At 40.9% G+C, this 17,257-nt stretch overlaps 1 protein-coding gene across 4 annotated transcripts in view; it reads left to right on the top strand.

The window, feature by feature from the left end:
- The first annotated feature begins 710 nt into the window (after positions 1-710).
- Positions 711-17,257, top strand: part of nlgn4xb (neuroligin 4 X-linked b) — a 42,985-nt gene continuing 26,438 nt past the window's right edge. The window contains exons 1-3 of one of the 4 annotated variants that reach the window (XM_023817554.2): positions 711-1,093; positions 2,538-2,557; positions 7,781-8,477. In XM_023817554.2, coding sequence (XP_023673322.1) covers positions 7,988-8,477 — 490 coding nt within the window. In that variant the 5' untranslated portion in view covers positions 711-1,093; positions 2,538-2,557; positions 7,781-7,987. Of the gene's footprint in view, positions 1,094-2,537; positions 2,584-5,813; positions 5,895-7,780; positions 8,478-17,257 lie in introns of those variants that run through there. The other 3 variants (XM_023817555.2, XM_023817553.2, XM_023817556.2) reach the window with 3 other exon arrangements.

Genomic DNA, 17,257 nt, shown 5'->3' with positions numbered 1-17,257 from the left:
GAAGAAACCTCCTGGCATTTTGAGGCTCAGAAAAGAGAATTCGGAAGTACAATTGACAGGGGAATAATCAAGGTACTGTAGAAACTAATATTAATTGCCATTATAGAATGTGTGACTATTCAAGTAGGCCTAATTTACAGTATGTCTAAATTAAGTCTCAAGTCAGTATATCTAACTCGAGTCTTTTTCATTAATTGTAAAGCAAGTTTCAAGTCAAATCATGTGATTCGAGTCCTTCCTGTATTGCTTACTTATAATCAAGACTTGTTATTTAATAATATTTAAAAACGTCACCACCAGTGCAGATACACAAGGAAAAGTTGGACGACATGTGGAGTGGACAATTATCTAGCCTGATTCTTTGCTAACATTACTGGTATAGTGGAGAGTCACGGGGCCCCAAGTCATTCACCATATGCGTTTGCTGCGTTGATACGAAATGCGCACCTTCCATGATGCTATCAGTCGCCTGTGAGTACCGGCAATACAGTAATAAATGTCCAAAGTGGTCAAATGAATACACACAAATGCATTAAGCATATGTGACATATTAGGGGTCTACAGGTCCTAAAGAATAACTGCGTCCCAGGAATACTTAAGGGACATGTCTTTCTGATGTGATGGGGGGGATGCAGCAATCCATTGGATGCAGGCTGAAATTTCATTCAGTGCCGTCCAATAGAGGCTGGAGACGGAGAAGGGGAGCGAAGGGGAGATCGGCTGCTACAGCCTTGCTTTCGCTCCCCTTATTCTCCTTTTGCGCTGCTCTCTCTCTCTCTCTCTCTCTCTCTCTATGTGTGTGTGTGTGTGTGTGTGTGTGAAGGCAATCTGATTTCCTACAGTTTACAGTTCCTCTGCAGTGAATCTAATGAATTCTCTCATTGTATATAGGTCATTTATAGCAGGAAAATGTATCTTTTCTTCTTCACAATAAGTGCGGGGCTGTAAATGCACGTATTTGGACTTAAAAATTACCAGTGGATATTTACAGGACAGTGCGCGGAGTTGTAGATTTTCCTTCTGATTTTCATTTTGCCCGTCATTCAAGTCCAGTATACTGAAAGCCGTTTCAGATGTTTCAGATATAGCAGAGGTAGGTAAAGTCGTTTTATTTTACCCTTTGTCAGTCTAGTCTTTTGGCAGTCTTCTGAAAAAAAGTGACTCACTGAGTCGTGGTTATTATTCATCGTAATCGTTTACTTTTTAATTTTTTATTATTTTTAAATACCGGTTTGGTCTTACGTGTGCTGCAGACATTTTGCGGTGAGAATATATTTCCCAGAGGAATTCATTGTGCTGAAAGTATGCGTGCAACCTGTTTTCAGTAACATGGATAATATATAGAAAAGAAAAAGAATGTTTTTTGTCTAATAATTATAGGAAGAAAATGAAAATTGTTCGGTCAAATTCGCATCTCACTGATGCGTAGTATGTCACCAATTCAGAGAAATTATTTTACTTAATAATCTGCGCATTGTGGATCATGTTTGATAGTATTAAATCACGTCTTTGTGTTCATTTTCCATAAAGAGGTAACATACTATGAAAAACGCATGTCTTTTAAGGGTTTTAAAATGGGTCCAAATAAAGCCAGGAAGCACCTTTGTTTTAAGTAAATAAGGTGCATGTAGAGATTACTGGCCGGGGAGATATATTTTTCTTAAATGTTAGCTGTGTTGGTAACAGTTGTGGAAGCAGCAGCGTGAATAATAATAATAATGATGATGATGATGATAATAACACATTTAGCCTAAACATTAAGTTATTGCACTGATAGAACTAATGAATTCTATCCTTTCCCCCTCGGGATCTTGAAGGGCAGTATGGTTTTTAAAACTGGGGGTCACTATTTCTTCTTAAGGTCCGTATTGAGGTCTTAATTTAAATTAGTTTAGCGGAAATAGGGGAAACCTACGCAACGTGACCGCTGCCAGCGATCTGGCCAATATTTAGCGATCACACGGGTATTTAGAAACAACCTTTGCAGTACAGCTGTAGGAGCAGTGCCGAACACGTCGAGCGTCGACCTTTTCCTTTAGCACTTACACATATATCTTGATCATCAAAAGCTAAACAAGATATGAATCTTTGATTCTTAACAAATGCTACACTGGCTGTTTCACAGCCAGAGATCTGCGCCTTACTTTTAGCGTACTGTGGGTTTAAGCGAATGCTCAAAGTCTCCAGTTATACACCACAAGTGAGTTCAAGAGCGGGCCACAAGGTGGTGGTGTGGACAACTATTATATTCAAAAGCTTTAGATTTCAAAGAATTCAGCTGTGTAACATCATCCCCAAGCTTTCATTTAAGGAATGTGTTTTGTCGAAATATAACACATTTTTGCTTGTCCTTGTTAAATATGCTGAAATATATATTATCTTTCTCATAGTAACACACATTTTCATAACTTTCACAAATGAAAGATCAGCTTATTTTCCTTTTTCTTAAATGTCAATGCTGTCTAGATAGCACAGTTTAATGGATTAACAGTTCTGTTGCACCTTCTTTCAACACACTCCCACATTACTATTGGCAGGACATGCTGTGGAACCACCGGTAAGTGTCAGGATATCAGGTGTTAGGTAATGATTTTGTTCTTCTATTATATGCAATGTTCTTTATTATTATTATTATTAATAATAATAATAATAATTATTATTATTATTATAAATACTGGCTTTCCATCCAGAGTGCACTCCAGCCATGTGCCCTTGCTGCCTGGGATAGGCAACCCCCCCTCTCCATGACCCTGACCAGTATATGGAGTTAGAAGATGGGTGGGTTGGTTATTAATAAGTAACTAAAATGAACCTGAATTCAACAAAACAGCTTAAATGCTGTTGCATTTACTCTTGCATGTGTGTTGCAATTCACGTGGAAGGACAGCTGAATTATGTGTCAAAGCAATTACCGCATTGTATGCCGAGTCATGCATTAATCATGGATGGCACTGTGTTGTGGCACTGTGTTGTGGCACTGTGTTGTGGCACTGTGTTGTGGCACTGTGTTGTGGCACTGTGTTGTGGCACTGTGTTGTGGCACTGTGGTGCTGCTTGGCCCCGGAGATGCTTCTTCTGCTTCCTGCCACACTAAAGACAGTGTGTGTCCTTTCAGGTTGACTGTCCACACTGACAAAATTAAGGTGTTCATGACATACAGAAAGTACAGCAGCCAGGGCAGGACACAGCCACTGGCAGCGAAACTGTTCCATTAGGGTCATTCATCTGTCTGGAAACAGTTTCATCTGTCCATCAGTCTTCTAACTGCTTGTCCTGGTGACAGGTGTCCTGGAAGTGGGGGGTGGACTATCCCAGGCAGTACAGGACACAAGCTGGGGTGCTGGGCTACACCCTGGTTGGGATGCCTGTTTATCTCAGAAATAAACACATAAACATAGGTCATAAGACTTTCCCAAAGCATCATATCATCCAAACAGCAGAGATATGTTAAGAATTTTTATCTATGGTAGGAAAGACTGCTTAGTGATTATTTTCAATGCAATTTAACTAACCCATTAGGTTATTATTGAATAAATATTAGTTATTAGGGCTAATGTGTGTTTAATAAGGACCTGGCCTTGTGATGTTCAATACCCAGTAGAACAGTCATTGTTTATTGGTTTAAGCTAACACATTTGTAATTGCAAATTGCACCAACAAGTATACAATTGCAAGCTGTGTCACTTACGTCCAAGGAATCCAGTTAATCCTTCTTCTGAATTACAAAAAGAAAAACTAGTTCCTTTCCTTCTGAACAATATTGTCACATGGCTGTTGTTCCGTCTAAATAATTACCATACTGTTCTCCACTGAACCTTATTGACATAAGATGTTAAATAAATTGAGATTCTATAAGCAATATAAAGTATTTTATTTTACTCCATCACAGATATTTAAGTGGAACCATGAAGGAACGTGACCTATAAATTTCAATATTCTACAAATATATAGTTTATAAGATCTATCTATCTATCTATCTGTCTATCTGTCTGTCTGTCTATATTTCTGTCCATGCATCCATCCATTCATCCATCCATGCATCCATCCATCCATCCGTCCTCAACAGTCAGTCAGATATTCCCCCACTGGGAACACAGATCAATAAGTTTGCCTAGCAGATGGTCCAGCCTATTTGTAAGTGCACCGTATGCATTTCCCAGGTGGTTATGAGGTTCAGTTCTCATGTCAGTGTTGCCTCTTCTGATGCCTCTGCCCCCTGTCCAATCTCAGGTTCGCTTCATTACAGACAGAGCATGTTGGACATGGCATATGCTTTCAGCATGATCTTCAGAGGCTTCAGATCCCCATGTGTCAGGTTTTTTATCATCAACTTCAGATTTGCAGATTTAGCATCATGTCGGCATATAGGGTTTCAGAGATCCCCTGAACCAGAAATTTAATTGTAATTAAAATGCAAATAGAAAATCGCAGTGTCATTAAAATGTACATGAATTATCGTCTGTAATCATAGCAGTACTGATAATGCTCTTTGGCTCCCTGAATGCCTTTCTAGCCTTTTTATTGAAGATGCACTCCAGCTAGAAGGCCTTATCTTAACCGCTATGATAAGTGAGAGCAAAGAGAGCTAGCTGCTTACATAACCAAGGGACGGATACTGTAATAATCACAAACTAGCATATTTAGGGAAATTTAACTGAGGGACTAAATACCTACAGGACTTTCACCAGATAAGTGGTATGAAATAATAACCCTATATACTATTTTGAATCAGTTTTTCATCACAGATTTTGTCTATTTACAGCAAGTCAAACATCCATTGATATATTTCTGTGTACTAATGTAATTCCAATAGTAGTCAGTAGTTGAAATAAATAATTTAGTGAACAAGAATGATGCCCCCAGTCCAGCTTCCTGGTACTGGATGCCAGCCTGCGGGTCAGTAGTGGTTAAGTCAGCTGTTAAATTTGCACAGGACAGGACAGTCTAGTTTGAGCAAGTCAGAAATTCAACAGACATATTGAGCATTTGCTTAGGTTTGCTTGGAAGCGAATGAATCGGCTTTTCAGAATTAGCTAAGTCTGAAATCCTGCTGACCACCCAAGACTTCACTGGGGCATTCAAGGGAATAAAGTATTATCCCTGGAAATTAAATTACCTGTAGGAGATTTAAGTGTGTATGTGTTGACATTATTGTATATGGGCACTCTCAGCCTGGGGGATTACTGTTCATTAGGCAGGCCAGAAGCCTTGTCATAATGATCCAGTGATAAAGAAAAGCATTATAAATCAGGTGCTATGATTTGTTAACAAAACTTCCTCTTTTAACACAAATGCAGATTATAACAATATTTTCAAAATACAGTCAAAGTACTGTTTGCAGAAATCATGCATGCTAATGATGATGTCATGTAGTTGTACAGCTGACCCAACCATTGCCTGTTTATTAAGAGTGATTCTGGTTAAGTTGATTTCTCAGTCGTACTAAGGCAAAGGTCACAAGCTTATGTCCTTGGTCTATCTGTTGGGATCCCTGTGTTCAGGAACACGAGACTATGTACCGCCACATAGACTGTTCTGATGGTTTAGGGGAGACTATGAGCCCACGGCTGCATAGTGGGAACAGCCACACTCACTTTACACCCTTGCATATGCCTCAGTTCCTCCCCATGAAACCTTGAAACTAGATTTATATCATTGTATGGGAAGCAGGAGATTCACATAATGAAATAAAATGGTCTGAAAATTCCCTACCAACAAATTAAGTGTAAAAATGCAGAATCATGGGGAATATTGAATGTGCATTGTGTTCATTTTACATACCTGTAAGACTGCTAATGACCTGAATTTGAATGTCACCCTCCAGCTGAGCTGTAAAGCTCAGCATGATGAGAAGTGGTACAGAGGGCCAGACTGATAAAAAGATCAGCACACAGGTGAGGGTCCCCTTAATAGCTCAGCTGATAGTCTCAGTAATGGACGAGAGCAATATTGGATCACCATTGAACGATTCCCCTTGATGAATATGGGGATTTGGTGCAAACCCAAAGCAAACAGAGGCTCTCAGACACTCAATCCTCAAAACTGCACGTACTGTTATAGAGCACCAGTGTCTAAAGCCACGGTAACCACCTTTTACCCCATTTCCAATTTACCCCAATTTAATCTGGAATCTATGGCAAAGGGGAGCTGAGCGAGGCTGTCTTTAGGATACCTATTCCAGAATAAACAGGAATGATGACTTGGGCTTTGATTAGTAACCCACATGTATACACACCCACATATTTTTATTTTATTATTTTTATTCATTTATTTGTTTGTTTTAATCCATAGAGGAATGTGACAAGTAGCAGTGTGCAGGGTGTTTACTGAGAGCTGTGGGAACACATCAGTTCACTCTGGTTGTCTGTGTTGCTAATTATGGTCATTGACACAGACAATACACGTTCAGTGCCCCCTCCCGCATGACACAATGTGATTTAGGAAAACAAAAAAAAGGACTCAGAGAAGGAGTTATGTAGTTTAACAGGCATTGCACACCGGCCTTCCTGGTATGACTTCTAGGTTTATAGGATAGGCTGTTGGAAGAAGGACAGATAGATGAGCAGGAAATGTATTACTTATAAACATGAATATATGTAGATGTAGCAAAACTGACATTAGTTTCAAAGTGAAAGTTAGGTGAGATGAAGATGTTTGGTAGAAAAAGGCATTATTAACATTGACATCTCATTAATTAAAGAAATGCTTTTATCTAGGGCAATAGCACAGGAAAGCGTAACGTATATTATTTACTGTAATGTACTATTACTGTTACATATATACAAGAGAACGTTAAACCAGTTAGATTGTCTGTATTCCTGCACAACTTTGAACTAAAATGTCTGATCTGATCTTCATTTGAGTTCTAAAATAATATACAGAGAATCTGATAAATACTATAATGTTAGTAAAATGTAATAACAGCAATATTAACTAATATAGGTGTATTTGCTAGTGGGTGAGATACTATAAAGTTTGGTAGCATTGTTGCTGTCTCTCATTAGAACAATAAATTACAAAGTCCAATGTCTGTAAAATGCCAGAACTATCATGAAATTACTCAGATTGTAACTCACAAGTTGGTATGTGTCCAGTGTCTGAAAGCTACTGAATAATTTTGTTGCCAAGGAATTATAAACATGTGCAGAATAAGCTTCTATTAAATGTCAGCACATCACAGTCCACATCCAGCCCCTCAATTCATTCCCCCTTTCCTACAAGTCTGGGTGGAAATGCGTGTAATTTTCAACTGGAACTTCTGAGCACTGCCAGACCCTGTTCATTGTTGATAATGCAGCACATAGACACCGGTTCACATAGACACCGGAGGGGGAAAATATGACATGCACACTTATGACGCTCCAGAGTCACACTTATTTCACACATCTAAACTGTGTGGAAATTCAGCAACATCAGTATGTGGCTGTTGCCTGAACTGTCAGATAAAGGGTATTTCATTAATACTGGATACATTAGAATGGATTTGTATTCACTGCTCAGTCAAAATGGTAACAAAGCAATACCTTCACAAGTCCATTTTTACATAAATCAGGATGACTGTGTCAACACCACTCTCAGCAGGAAAAGTCACGTGAAGAGGAAGATGTGTCTGTTCAACTGGCTACGATGCTTTACCATTTACCCTGTCACGTTTATCCTCCATTTTCATCTTTCCCACTATTCTATCTATATAAAGTGCTGAATAACTGAAATTGCTTACGATAATATGGATGATCTGTTTGGCATCTTAGTAACTTAAACTGACTTGTCTTGCTTACAGGTTTTCCAGTCTGCCTGGAATCGGCTTTCAGATATTGGCTTTCCTCCTACTGACGAGACGAAAACAGTCCTAGCAAGATCAGCCTTTAGGGATGGGGAGCTCTGAGAGGGCCGATGTGATCCGAAGCAGATTTTTCCCGTCAGTCCAATACTAAAGCCTAAAGAAAGGTGATTGGACGGTGGAAGATAGAGATCCCGCCTTCGCCTCATGCAGCATTGGATCATGTCAAGGCCCCGGGGATGTGTATGGCTACCGTTCATCTTCACCCCCATCTGCACGATGCTGAATGTCAATCTGATTTTCTGGATTGCAGCCCTGGCTGTGAGGTTCACTGTTGTCAACTGTCACCAAGCACACTATACTACTGTCACAACGAACTATGGAAAGCTGCGTGGATTAAAAACCCCGTTGCCGAATGAAATCCTTGGGCCTGTGGAGCAGTACTTGGGGATCCCTTACGCAGCTCCACCTACAGGGGAAAGAAGGTTTCAGCCTCCTGAACCTCCCATTTCATGGCGTGAGATCCGCAATGCCACCCAGTTTGCGCCTGTCTGTCCCCAGTACCTGGAAGATAGGTTTTTGCTGAACGATATGCTACCTGTCTGGTTCACAGCCAGTTTGGATACAGTGGTAACCTATGTTCAGGACCAAAATGAAGACTGCCTTTACCTAAACATCTATGTGCCCACGGAGGATGGTAGGTGACTGTTTGCCAGATAGTCAATGTCATTTTGAGATTGCATGTCATTGGTTCTTAATTAGTGCATCTAATAGATATACTGATTAATTATACTAAATATTTGTGAGCTTCCTTAGCCATTTGATGCACATATCAGGAAATGGTGAGCTGGATCTTGATCTGTGAGTTTTTGGCAAATACTGAAAACATTTGTAATCTGCTAAGCATGTACATCACTGGGCCTTGCATGCCGGCCTTTTTTATCTATGCAACATAGGATGACTGGCTTCCCCATGGTGGTGCTTAGGAAGTGCAGCTGAGATGTGAATATGAGAAACATTCAGCATATGCAATCTAAGCAAAGCAAGGTTTGAACATTTCATAAATTGCAAAAAGATTATCACCATGTACTTTCAGAAAATGACAAGGCTTTGTGTTGTGGCAAAGGAGATGCCGATTGTAAGCACTGCAACATGTTATCATTATCTGGACTACATAGTGTCAGGGATCACAGGTGCTGATTTATCTCTCTGTCAGCTGGTGCCCTAAATAATTGACTCCCCCACCCTCTCCCCACCCCAACAACACACACAGGCCACAGCCTATACATTTTACCACATACAAATGTAACCACTAGGAACTAGAAAAAAAAAGTGAGAGGAAGTTTGGATATCAGAGACTTGGTCAACGTTGCATCCCACAAAATGGCACATTACCGCATAAACAGCACATAATTACATAAATGGAACAGAATTATTTTTTAAATAACGCGTCCTCTCTTGTAATATTTATAACACAGGGTTGTCAACTTTGGTGAGCTGGCTGGCGTGAGATTTTTAATTTGAGACAAGTCTGCACACGCATTTACATATATGTAAGAATTTTATTATCGTCTAAATAGTCTGTAGGGTTTGCAAAGCACCCCAATGCTTTTGATGTAGCTAATTTAAAGTTTATAATTAAATATAGATTTGCTGTAAGATTTCTTGTGTGAGAGTGAGAATCTCATAGTGTGTCATGCCAGATGCGTGAGAGTTGGCAACCCTGCATTTATACATACAATTCAGCAGAGATAAAATCGACGTACAGTTAACGCACCATCACAAAGAACATGGATTGAAATCCATGCCCCGGTACCTAGGGAAGGTAGCCAATCACATTAAAGCGTTCGATCCTTCCTGTGGGTGCCTGGCCTTCTCTATGGGTGCCCGGCCTTCTCTGTGGGTGCCTGGCCTTCTCTGTGGGTCCCTGGCCTTCTCTGTGGGTGCCTGGCCTTCTCTGTGGGTGCCTGGCCTTCTCTGTGGGTGCCCGGCCTTCTCTGTGGGTGCCTGGCCTTCTCTGTGGGTCCCTGGCCTTCTCTGTGGGTAGTCTAGCCCTGCAGCACCCATGGGATCGGCTCCTAAATCAGGCATGTAAATTGACCTTGAAAAAGGCAATGGTACCTGTCTATTCTTTTTTAAAATTCAAAAAGTTTGGAAATTAATTGTCTAGAGGACAAGTACTGCTCTTCTCTTAGTGAGGACGGCCGTTAAGTGGCTCTCTATGGATGGTTTTCAGACGCATCCTTTGAACTAAGGCCTCCTGAAGGAATTATATCTCTGGGCTCCTCAGGGAATCCCTCTGCAGCAGGTGGAATCCATTGAAAGGTTAAGGGAGGTCTGCTCTACTCTGCAGTTCCCCATCTGTACCCAGAGTAACCCTCCAATGGAGAGTTCTGTTGCTTTTTAAAATTGTGCCAACGACTACAGCTACAACATAAAGACTATACAATGTTATAATCATTATTATAATTATAATAATTATAAATGCATACATAGGTTAAAGGGAATTGAACAATATGTATAGCTCCACACTCTCTACAATATGGTTTAAAAGTGTAACACAGTAGAAATATATTTAATTATTATGATATGCATGATATACTTTGAATAGAATTTGATCTCTGGACAAAAAGCAAGATTAAAATCAAGTGCCCAGGAAAACCTCTTGCTCTGAATCCCCAACAATGTATACTTCGGACAAATCACCTTGAAAAACACTGAATTGTGATTAAATCTCTTTCCCATGTCAAGCTGGTCAAAACAGCCCCCTTGTTGATTGGGCCATTGGAAATAAGAGGATGTTGGTTTGTTTGAATGAAAGATATTTACCAGGAAGTAAATTTACTGGCTTTTATAAGCCACTCATCAAAATGACCAAGGCGTGAAGGCTTTATCTATCTTTTCAGTCAAAGGATGTAATTATAATGCATAACATGATAATTCTTTTAATTGTAATGTACTAATCACTCCTTCAGTTTGAAAGACAGACTTTTAAAACCAGTTATTGTCAGCTTAAATTTCCAGTGATCTGTTAGTATCTGCCCATTAATGTTAAGTGAGAAGGACTCCCTTTTTGATGAAATGAAGAAAGTAATTGAAGAAAGTGCTCACAATACAATACACGTTCCATAAATATCTTATCCCTGTTCACTTCAGGGGATTATATAATGCTGTGTACAGATCTTATTATACATTTGTGATGTTAAGGGTAGCTTTACATTACAGTGGGTCAGCAGGACTGTTACACGTAATTGGCTGAAATAAAGTAATGTGGCCAGTAATAAACAATTAGTGAATAATGAGTGATGCTATTCCAGTGACATGAGGGATACCACATTCCAAGAGGACAGCAGAAAGGCTTAGGTCTTTTCTATCTTAATTATGGCAGCACTATGACTTCACACCTCTAAAATCATATACAGTATTTAGGTGAGTCAGTGACTCTGGATTTGCCCGTAGTCTGTGCACATGCATGTGTGCCCTCTCATGACATCCCATGAGGGCATGCTATGTGTACTAAGCATTCTGGGATTGGATGGCCATGGCCCTGAACTGGATAAGAGGTTAGAGAAGCTGCATGGAATCAAACCCCTCACCTTCTGCATATTGAATTCAGGGAGGTAGAGATTTGTCTACTGGGAGAGGGTGGGTGGGAGTGAGGGCTGGTGGTAAAATTTGATGACCATCTGGGCTTCCGGTGGTTAAATTTGGTGATGGGGAGCAGGGGGGGGGGGTGTTGCTGGCAATAAAATTTTACCATTGATGTGGCATGACAGACTTATGGAACATTGCACATCCATCCAGACTCTGAGCTCTTTGCAGCCCCTCCCTACAGATTTGAACTTTACACTAATTCTGTCATCTAGCAGCATTTTTTCAGTTTATTGCTGTTCGCACCATTATTGCCACTGTTACCAGTAGGCTACTCATTATCTATCCCTGATATTTATTAATTTATTTACCCCTACAGACCACTTATGAGCTCTGCTGCTTCCATAATTGCTCATTTTGAATGTTGCATCAACGTTGCATGTCAGTTTTGTTTTCCTGTCTATCTATGAACTTTACATATAAATGTCGCGCCGCAGTCTGGGGAACATAATTTCGCATCACCGTATGCAGGGTACTCAATATGGTGGGTGTGACACTGAAGCCTCACTTAACTTGAGTCATGTGCAGGTTTCATGGGGGCTGCTGCTTGTGGGAAGCGATCTTGTGAGCTGGGATGTATGTGCAATGGACACAGGAGTGGGTCCTGGACAGATGGAGGGAAAAAAAAAAAAAAAAAAAAAAAAAATATATATATATATATATATATATATATATATATATATATATATAAATAACAGTAGCACTTTGCCTTTAGAATAATAATAATGTATTTTGAAGCAATATCATGTTATGTTGTTTATATTAAATTGCATCAGTACTCTGCCATTAACCTGTACCCTCTGAGCGGTCTGCACAGACACAATGACATTCAGCTATCTGCCTGATTACTTTACCTTTAATTGTTCTGATCCGTGACCTGCCGAACAGTGATGTGTGCCATACATTGTTTATTTCCAAATATTTCACCTTTAATACTTCCTGCATATTTTCAGGTGTATGTAGGCCTACTTAATTTCCTGGAATGGAAGCACCTGGATGAACAGCAACACTACAAGCATAGATGCAAAAGAATAACAGATTTGGACTTAAATCTTTTTCTTTACATGGATTAGACTCATCAATGAAGTCTCCCTGAAGATTTCATGCTGAGACTAGCATCTTATCTCCCGTTGGATTAGTGTGTATTAGCATGATATTAGCACAAAGTGTGTTGAAATTTCATGCCAAGAATTAGCTTAATTGAAAAACAATTCCAACACTTAACTAAGAACAATGTATCTATTGATGAGATAGCATGTATGGAAAATGAGATATCTGTTTTGGAATATAATATTTAATTTGACTGATTAAATAAATGTTAACTGTAAATAGTTCACTCTGTATCCTATGGAGCAAACAACAAAGATTTCAAAATGTACAGTGTTACACACAGGGCTTTAAATGGAAAACAAGCAAAATCTCAGAGGCCTGGTTGTATTTAAACTTTCTAGTATGAAAAGGTGCTTCTAAAAGCAATTATAGTATTTTAAGGATTGAAATGTTATGCCTTCTTCATGTCATTTGCAGAGATTTTAAATGTACACATGGATTATTTTTTGTACTGTTCTAATAGCTAGATGCAGTCCATTACACAGAGATCTGCAGATCAGATTCAGAGGGTGATTTCCCAGACAAAAACAGATTTTTTGTAATTATAATACAGAATTTAAAAATTATTTAACAATTACTAACCAAATTGAAGTCTTTCAATGAAATAAACTGAGGTGTGATTATTCTATAGTGTAAATTGTAACCTTAATCTGTATCGCACACTTGAGGTTATGCACTATTCAGGTCACCCCCGTTTGAAAGTAATATGCATGCAGGAAAAGACCTTTAAGGAGGCTCTGTCTCTGCTCTGCACTATAAAAAGATCCCCAAACGCTCATTACAGGCTGGGACTTGACAAGCCGTTTGCCATTAAGTGAAATGGAGAACCGTAGTAAAAGTCCGCAATTGCCTCCATAAGGATGACAGCTATCAATGCTTTTTGATTAATAGTATGAAATGGATGCTGATCGACAGTGAAAAAAACAGGATTTAAGTTTAACCATACCTTTTCTCAGTTATCACTTGCAGTGTTGTAATGTAATTACTGGAATAGTAGGACGAATGGTTAATTGGTGGGATTCTTGGACTCCACTGAGGAACGTGCAGGATGGCTCTGGGAGAGCAGATACTGCTTCCAAAAGCACTAAAGGTGCTGAATGTGACTATGGGGATAAAGATACCCACTTTAATATGAGACGAGGACTTGCAAATGACCTTCATGTGCAGCTGAAGTTTCTGAAACAAACAGCAAAACATTTCATTATTCTAAGTAGGTCTGTGTAGATGTGATGCGCTGATATTTGATAGCCATCAGATGGTTTTGTTGTTCCACATTACACTTCATCTGGCATGTTAAAGGTAGGTAATCTTTACCCTTTTTTTTACATCTGTTTCCTCCCTCTACTTTTCTTCTGCTCTAAACCATAGTAACCAACCCAAAGAGTTAAGGTGATGATGTAAGAAGTAACGATGGTGGCCAGGATGAAGGCATTTTTGAAAGAACTTTAAAATTAAAAATGCTTCATATTGGTGGATGAGCTTCTTTTTTTCCAAGTGGTATTTTTTTGTTTTTATTCTTCTGTTTTCCACTTCCACACTCAGTGGACCCTTCAGATTATATATTTAAAATTTTTATTTGGAGAACGTAGGAATGCAATCATTTCCTTTTGAGATGTTGACTTTAATTATGTGTAAGCAAAGAAAGAAAATGCTCGCCCCTCATACTGAATGAAATTCCCTTGCTGTGAAGGTTAGCTTCGTATAAGCGACTGCATGCATTCCAATCCATCCCGTTTAATAGGCGCTTATTAACTTACTACCTCAGTAGCTGCTTACTGAAATTTGAACCCTGACCATTATCTTCAGAAAAGAAACACCTCTGTTTACCTCTACATAGATATTCCATATTCTATGTTGACCTGAACAGCAGCTACTTTGCGTGCATATAACGTACTGTATGCTACAAAATTATTGCTATTACCAGAGAGCTACTTATCTTCTAACGTATATAAGAAAGCTAGTGGAAAATGTACTGCTCTGTCGCGCTATAACAATATTAAATTAAATTTTGCAAATATTTTTGCATCATATCGATATACCGAAGCTTAATGTTTCATACACGGTACAGCTGGATATAGCTTGAGGCATTGTATGGGAAGAGCAGAGTATAGTCATATATACTCACCAGATAGCTGAGTACTTCCTGATAGTGGCCGATAAAGCTCATTCCTCGTAGCTGGAATAAAAGTGAACTTCTTCAAATGCCTTAAGCATATTACAAACCGTGGCGCCTCACATACCCATAATTATGCAAGATACCTCTGATTCAAGAGCAGCTAATCATGCCCCCTGACTGTTTGAACATCTGCAGAATTGCTAGGCCCCCTCTAGGTTAAATCTAACCAATAGAATATTCTATATTAACCCGGTTGCTGCGGCAACAGTCCTTTGTATTTAATTTCCTTCCCTTTTCATCCAATCAAAGGTTTAAGAGACACTTCACTGCAGCATGTCCGCCTTCAGAGATTTTTACATGTTATTGCAGCAGTATATTCCTGCTGATGAGAGGGACTGCTGACTTGGCATGTTCAGAAGAGCCATTTAGATCTTTCTGGATTGCCTGGTTTCATTTGGTGTGTGTGTATCAGTTGTGGTGTGTGTCCTTCCAACTGATATGTGATTGAATTAGAGAGGAAATTCAGCTACCCCGCTATTTCGTGTCCCGTGTTTGGAGACATGCGAATGCATCATCATTCTGCCCACAGCGGAAAAGATGAATGCTACAGAACAGTCTGCCACAAAGCGATGGCCCTCAGTTTTGGAGAGCATGAAAGTCATATTTTTCCTGATTAAAGTATCATGTTGTGACAGGTAAGAAATACCATAAGAAATGTGTTATTTGTGTTGTTCTTAGCTCATGGGGCAAAATAGCATATTGCTGTTTTATTCTGCTTTACCAGAGAAAATACAGGAAGCTCACATGAATATTCCAAAAGCAGATTCCTCATGTGTATAACAGTTTTGTTTGCCACGTGACAGACTGGCATCACTTCCTGGGTGTCCCCTGCCTTGTACAATGTGACAGACTGGCATCCTGTCCTGGGTGTCCCCTGCCCTACACCCTGTGACAGACTGGCATCCTGTCCTGGGTGTCCTCTGCTCTATATGCTCTGACAGACTGGCATCCTGTCCTGGGTGTCCTCTGCTCTATATGCTCTGACAGACTGGCATCCTGTCCTGGGTGTCCCCTGCCTTGTACAATGTGACAGACTGGCATCCCACCCAGCGTGACCTCTGCCCTGCACCCTGTGACAGACTGGCATCCTGTCCTGGGTGTCCCCTGCCCTACACCCTGTGACAGACTGGCATCCTGTCCTGGGTGTCCCCTGCCCTACACCCTGTGACAGACTGGCATCCTGTCCTGGGTGTCCTCTGCTCTATATGCTCTGACAGACTGGCATCCTGTCCTGGGTGTCCCCTGCCCTGCACCCTGTGACAGACTGGCATCCTGTCCTGGGTGTCCCCTGCCCTACACCCTGTGACAGACTGGCATCCTATCCTGCGTGTCCTCTGCCCTGCACCCTGTGACAGACTGGCATCCTGTCCAGGGTGTCCCCTGCCCTACACCCTGTGACAGACTGGCATCCTGCCCTGGGTGTCCTCTGCTCTATATGCTCTGACAGACTGGCATCCTGTCCTGGGTGTCCTCTACTCTATATGCTGTGACAGACTGGCATCCTGTCCTGGGTGCCCCCTGCCCTGCACCCTGTGACAGACTGGCATCCTGTCCTGGGTGTCCCCTGCCCTGCACCCTGTGACAGACTGGCATCCTGTCCTGGGTGTCCCCTGCCCTGCACCCTGTGACAGACTGGCATCCTGTCCTGGGTGTCCCCTGCCCTACACCCTGTGACAGACTGGCATCCTGTCCTGGGTGTCCCCTGCCCTACACCCTGTGACAGACTGGCATCCTGTCCTGGGTGTCCCCTGCCCCATTCTCCAGGCTTACTGTAACCCTATGCTGCCTTAGCAGTACGGATAACAGATGGAATTCAGAAATGTCACATGACCTAAATGAATATGTGTAGTTAATTGATACATTGTTGTATTATCCAGAAAGACGGAGGTGATTTTCAGGTACTCAGTTCTTTCTCAGCATAGCTCTTCCTCTGGGTTTGTCTGAATGTGTGTCTTCCAGGACACACCTCTCTGTACTTGATAAGTGATCATGGATGGATGGATGGACGGACACACTGGTTGTCATGATTTTAAGACCCAAAGCTAATTTTGCGAGAACAATTTTAAATTGGCTTTATGCTGTTCATACACTTTCTGACTACAATGCCACTAGCTAAGCTATAGACTATAATCAGTTCTTGACTGCGGGGGGCGTAATGGGAGAGAAGGAAACAGTTACATAACTGTTTGGGTAAACACATTTGTGCATAGACATAAACATGACGGCTGGATGAAATGCTTTTAGCTAATCCAGTTAAGATGGCCCGAGATTGAGTCCAGGGCTCAGGTAGGACCCTCCCCCTGACCCCCACCCCCCAAGCCTGCACCTCATAACGATCTCAGGCACTTTTTCTCAGGCCTCTTGCCCCCAAGACCGCCATGGTGATTAATCACTTGTCACCGAGGCTTTTGCTGAGAGCGTTAATGGCTGTCTGGCAGCCGGCAGGACTGTGCATCCTGGGCCGAGCGGCGTTGGTTGCCGCAGGGTGACCGCGAATGAACCTGGGCCAGCCGTCACATGGGCCGCACTGTAATCTGTGC

The sequence above is a fragment of the Paramormyrops kingsleyae genome, chromosome 1 (genome assembly GCF_048594095.1).
Source record: "Paramormyrops kingsleyae isolate MSU_618 chromosome 1, PKINGS_0.4, whole genome shotgun sequence".
Classification (NCBI taxonomy): domain Eukaryota; kingdom Metazoa; phylum Chordata; class Actinopteri; order Osteoglossiformes; family Mormyridae; genus Paramormyrops; species Paramormyrops kingsleyae.
Note: the sequence above shows the minus strand (reverse complement) of the source record. Positions and strands in the feature narration are given on the sequence as shown.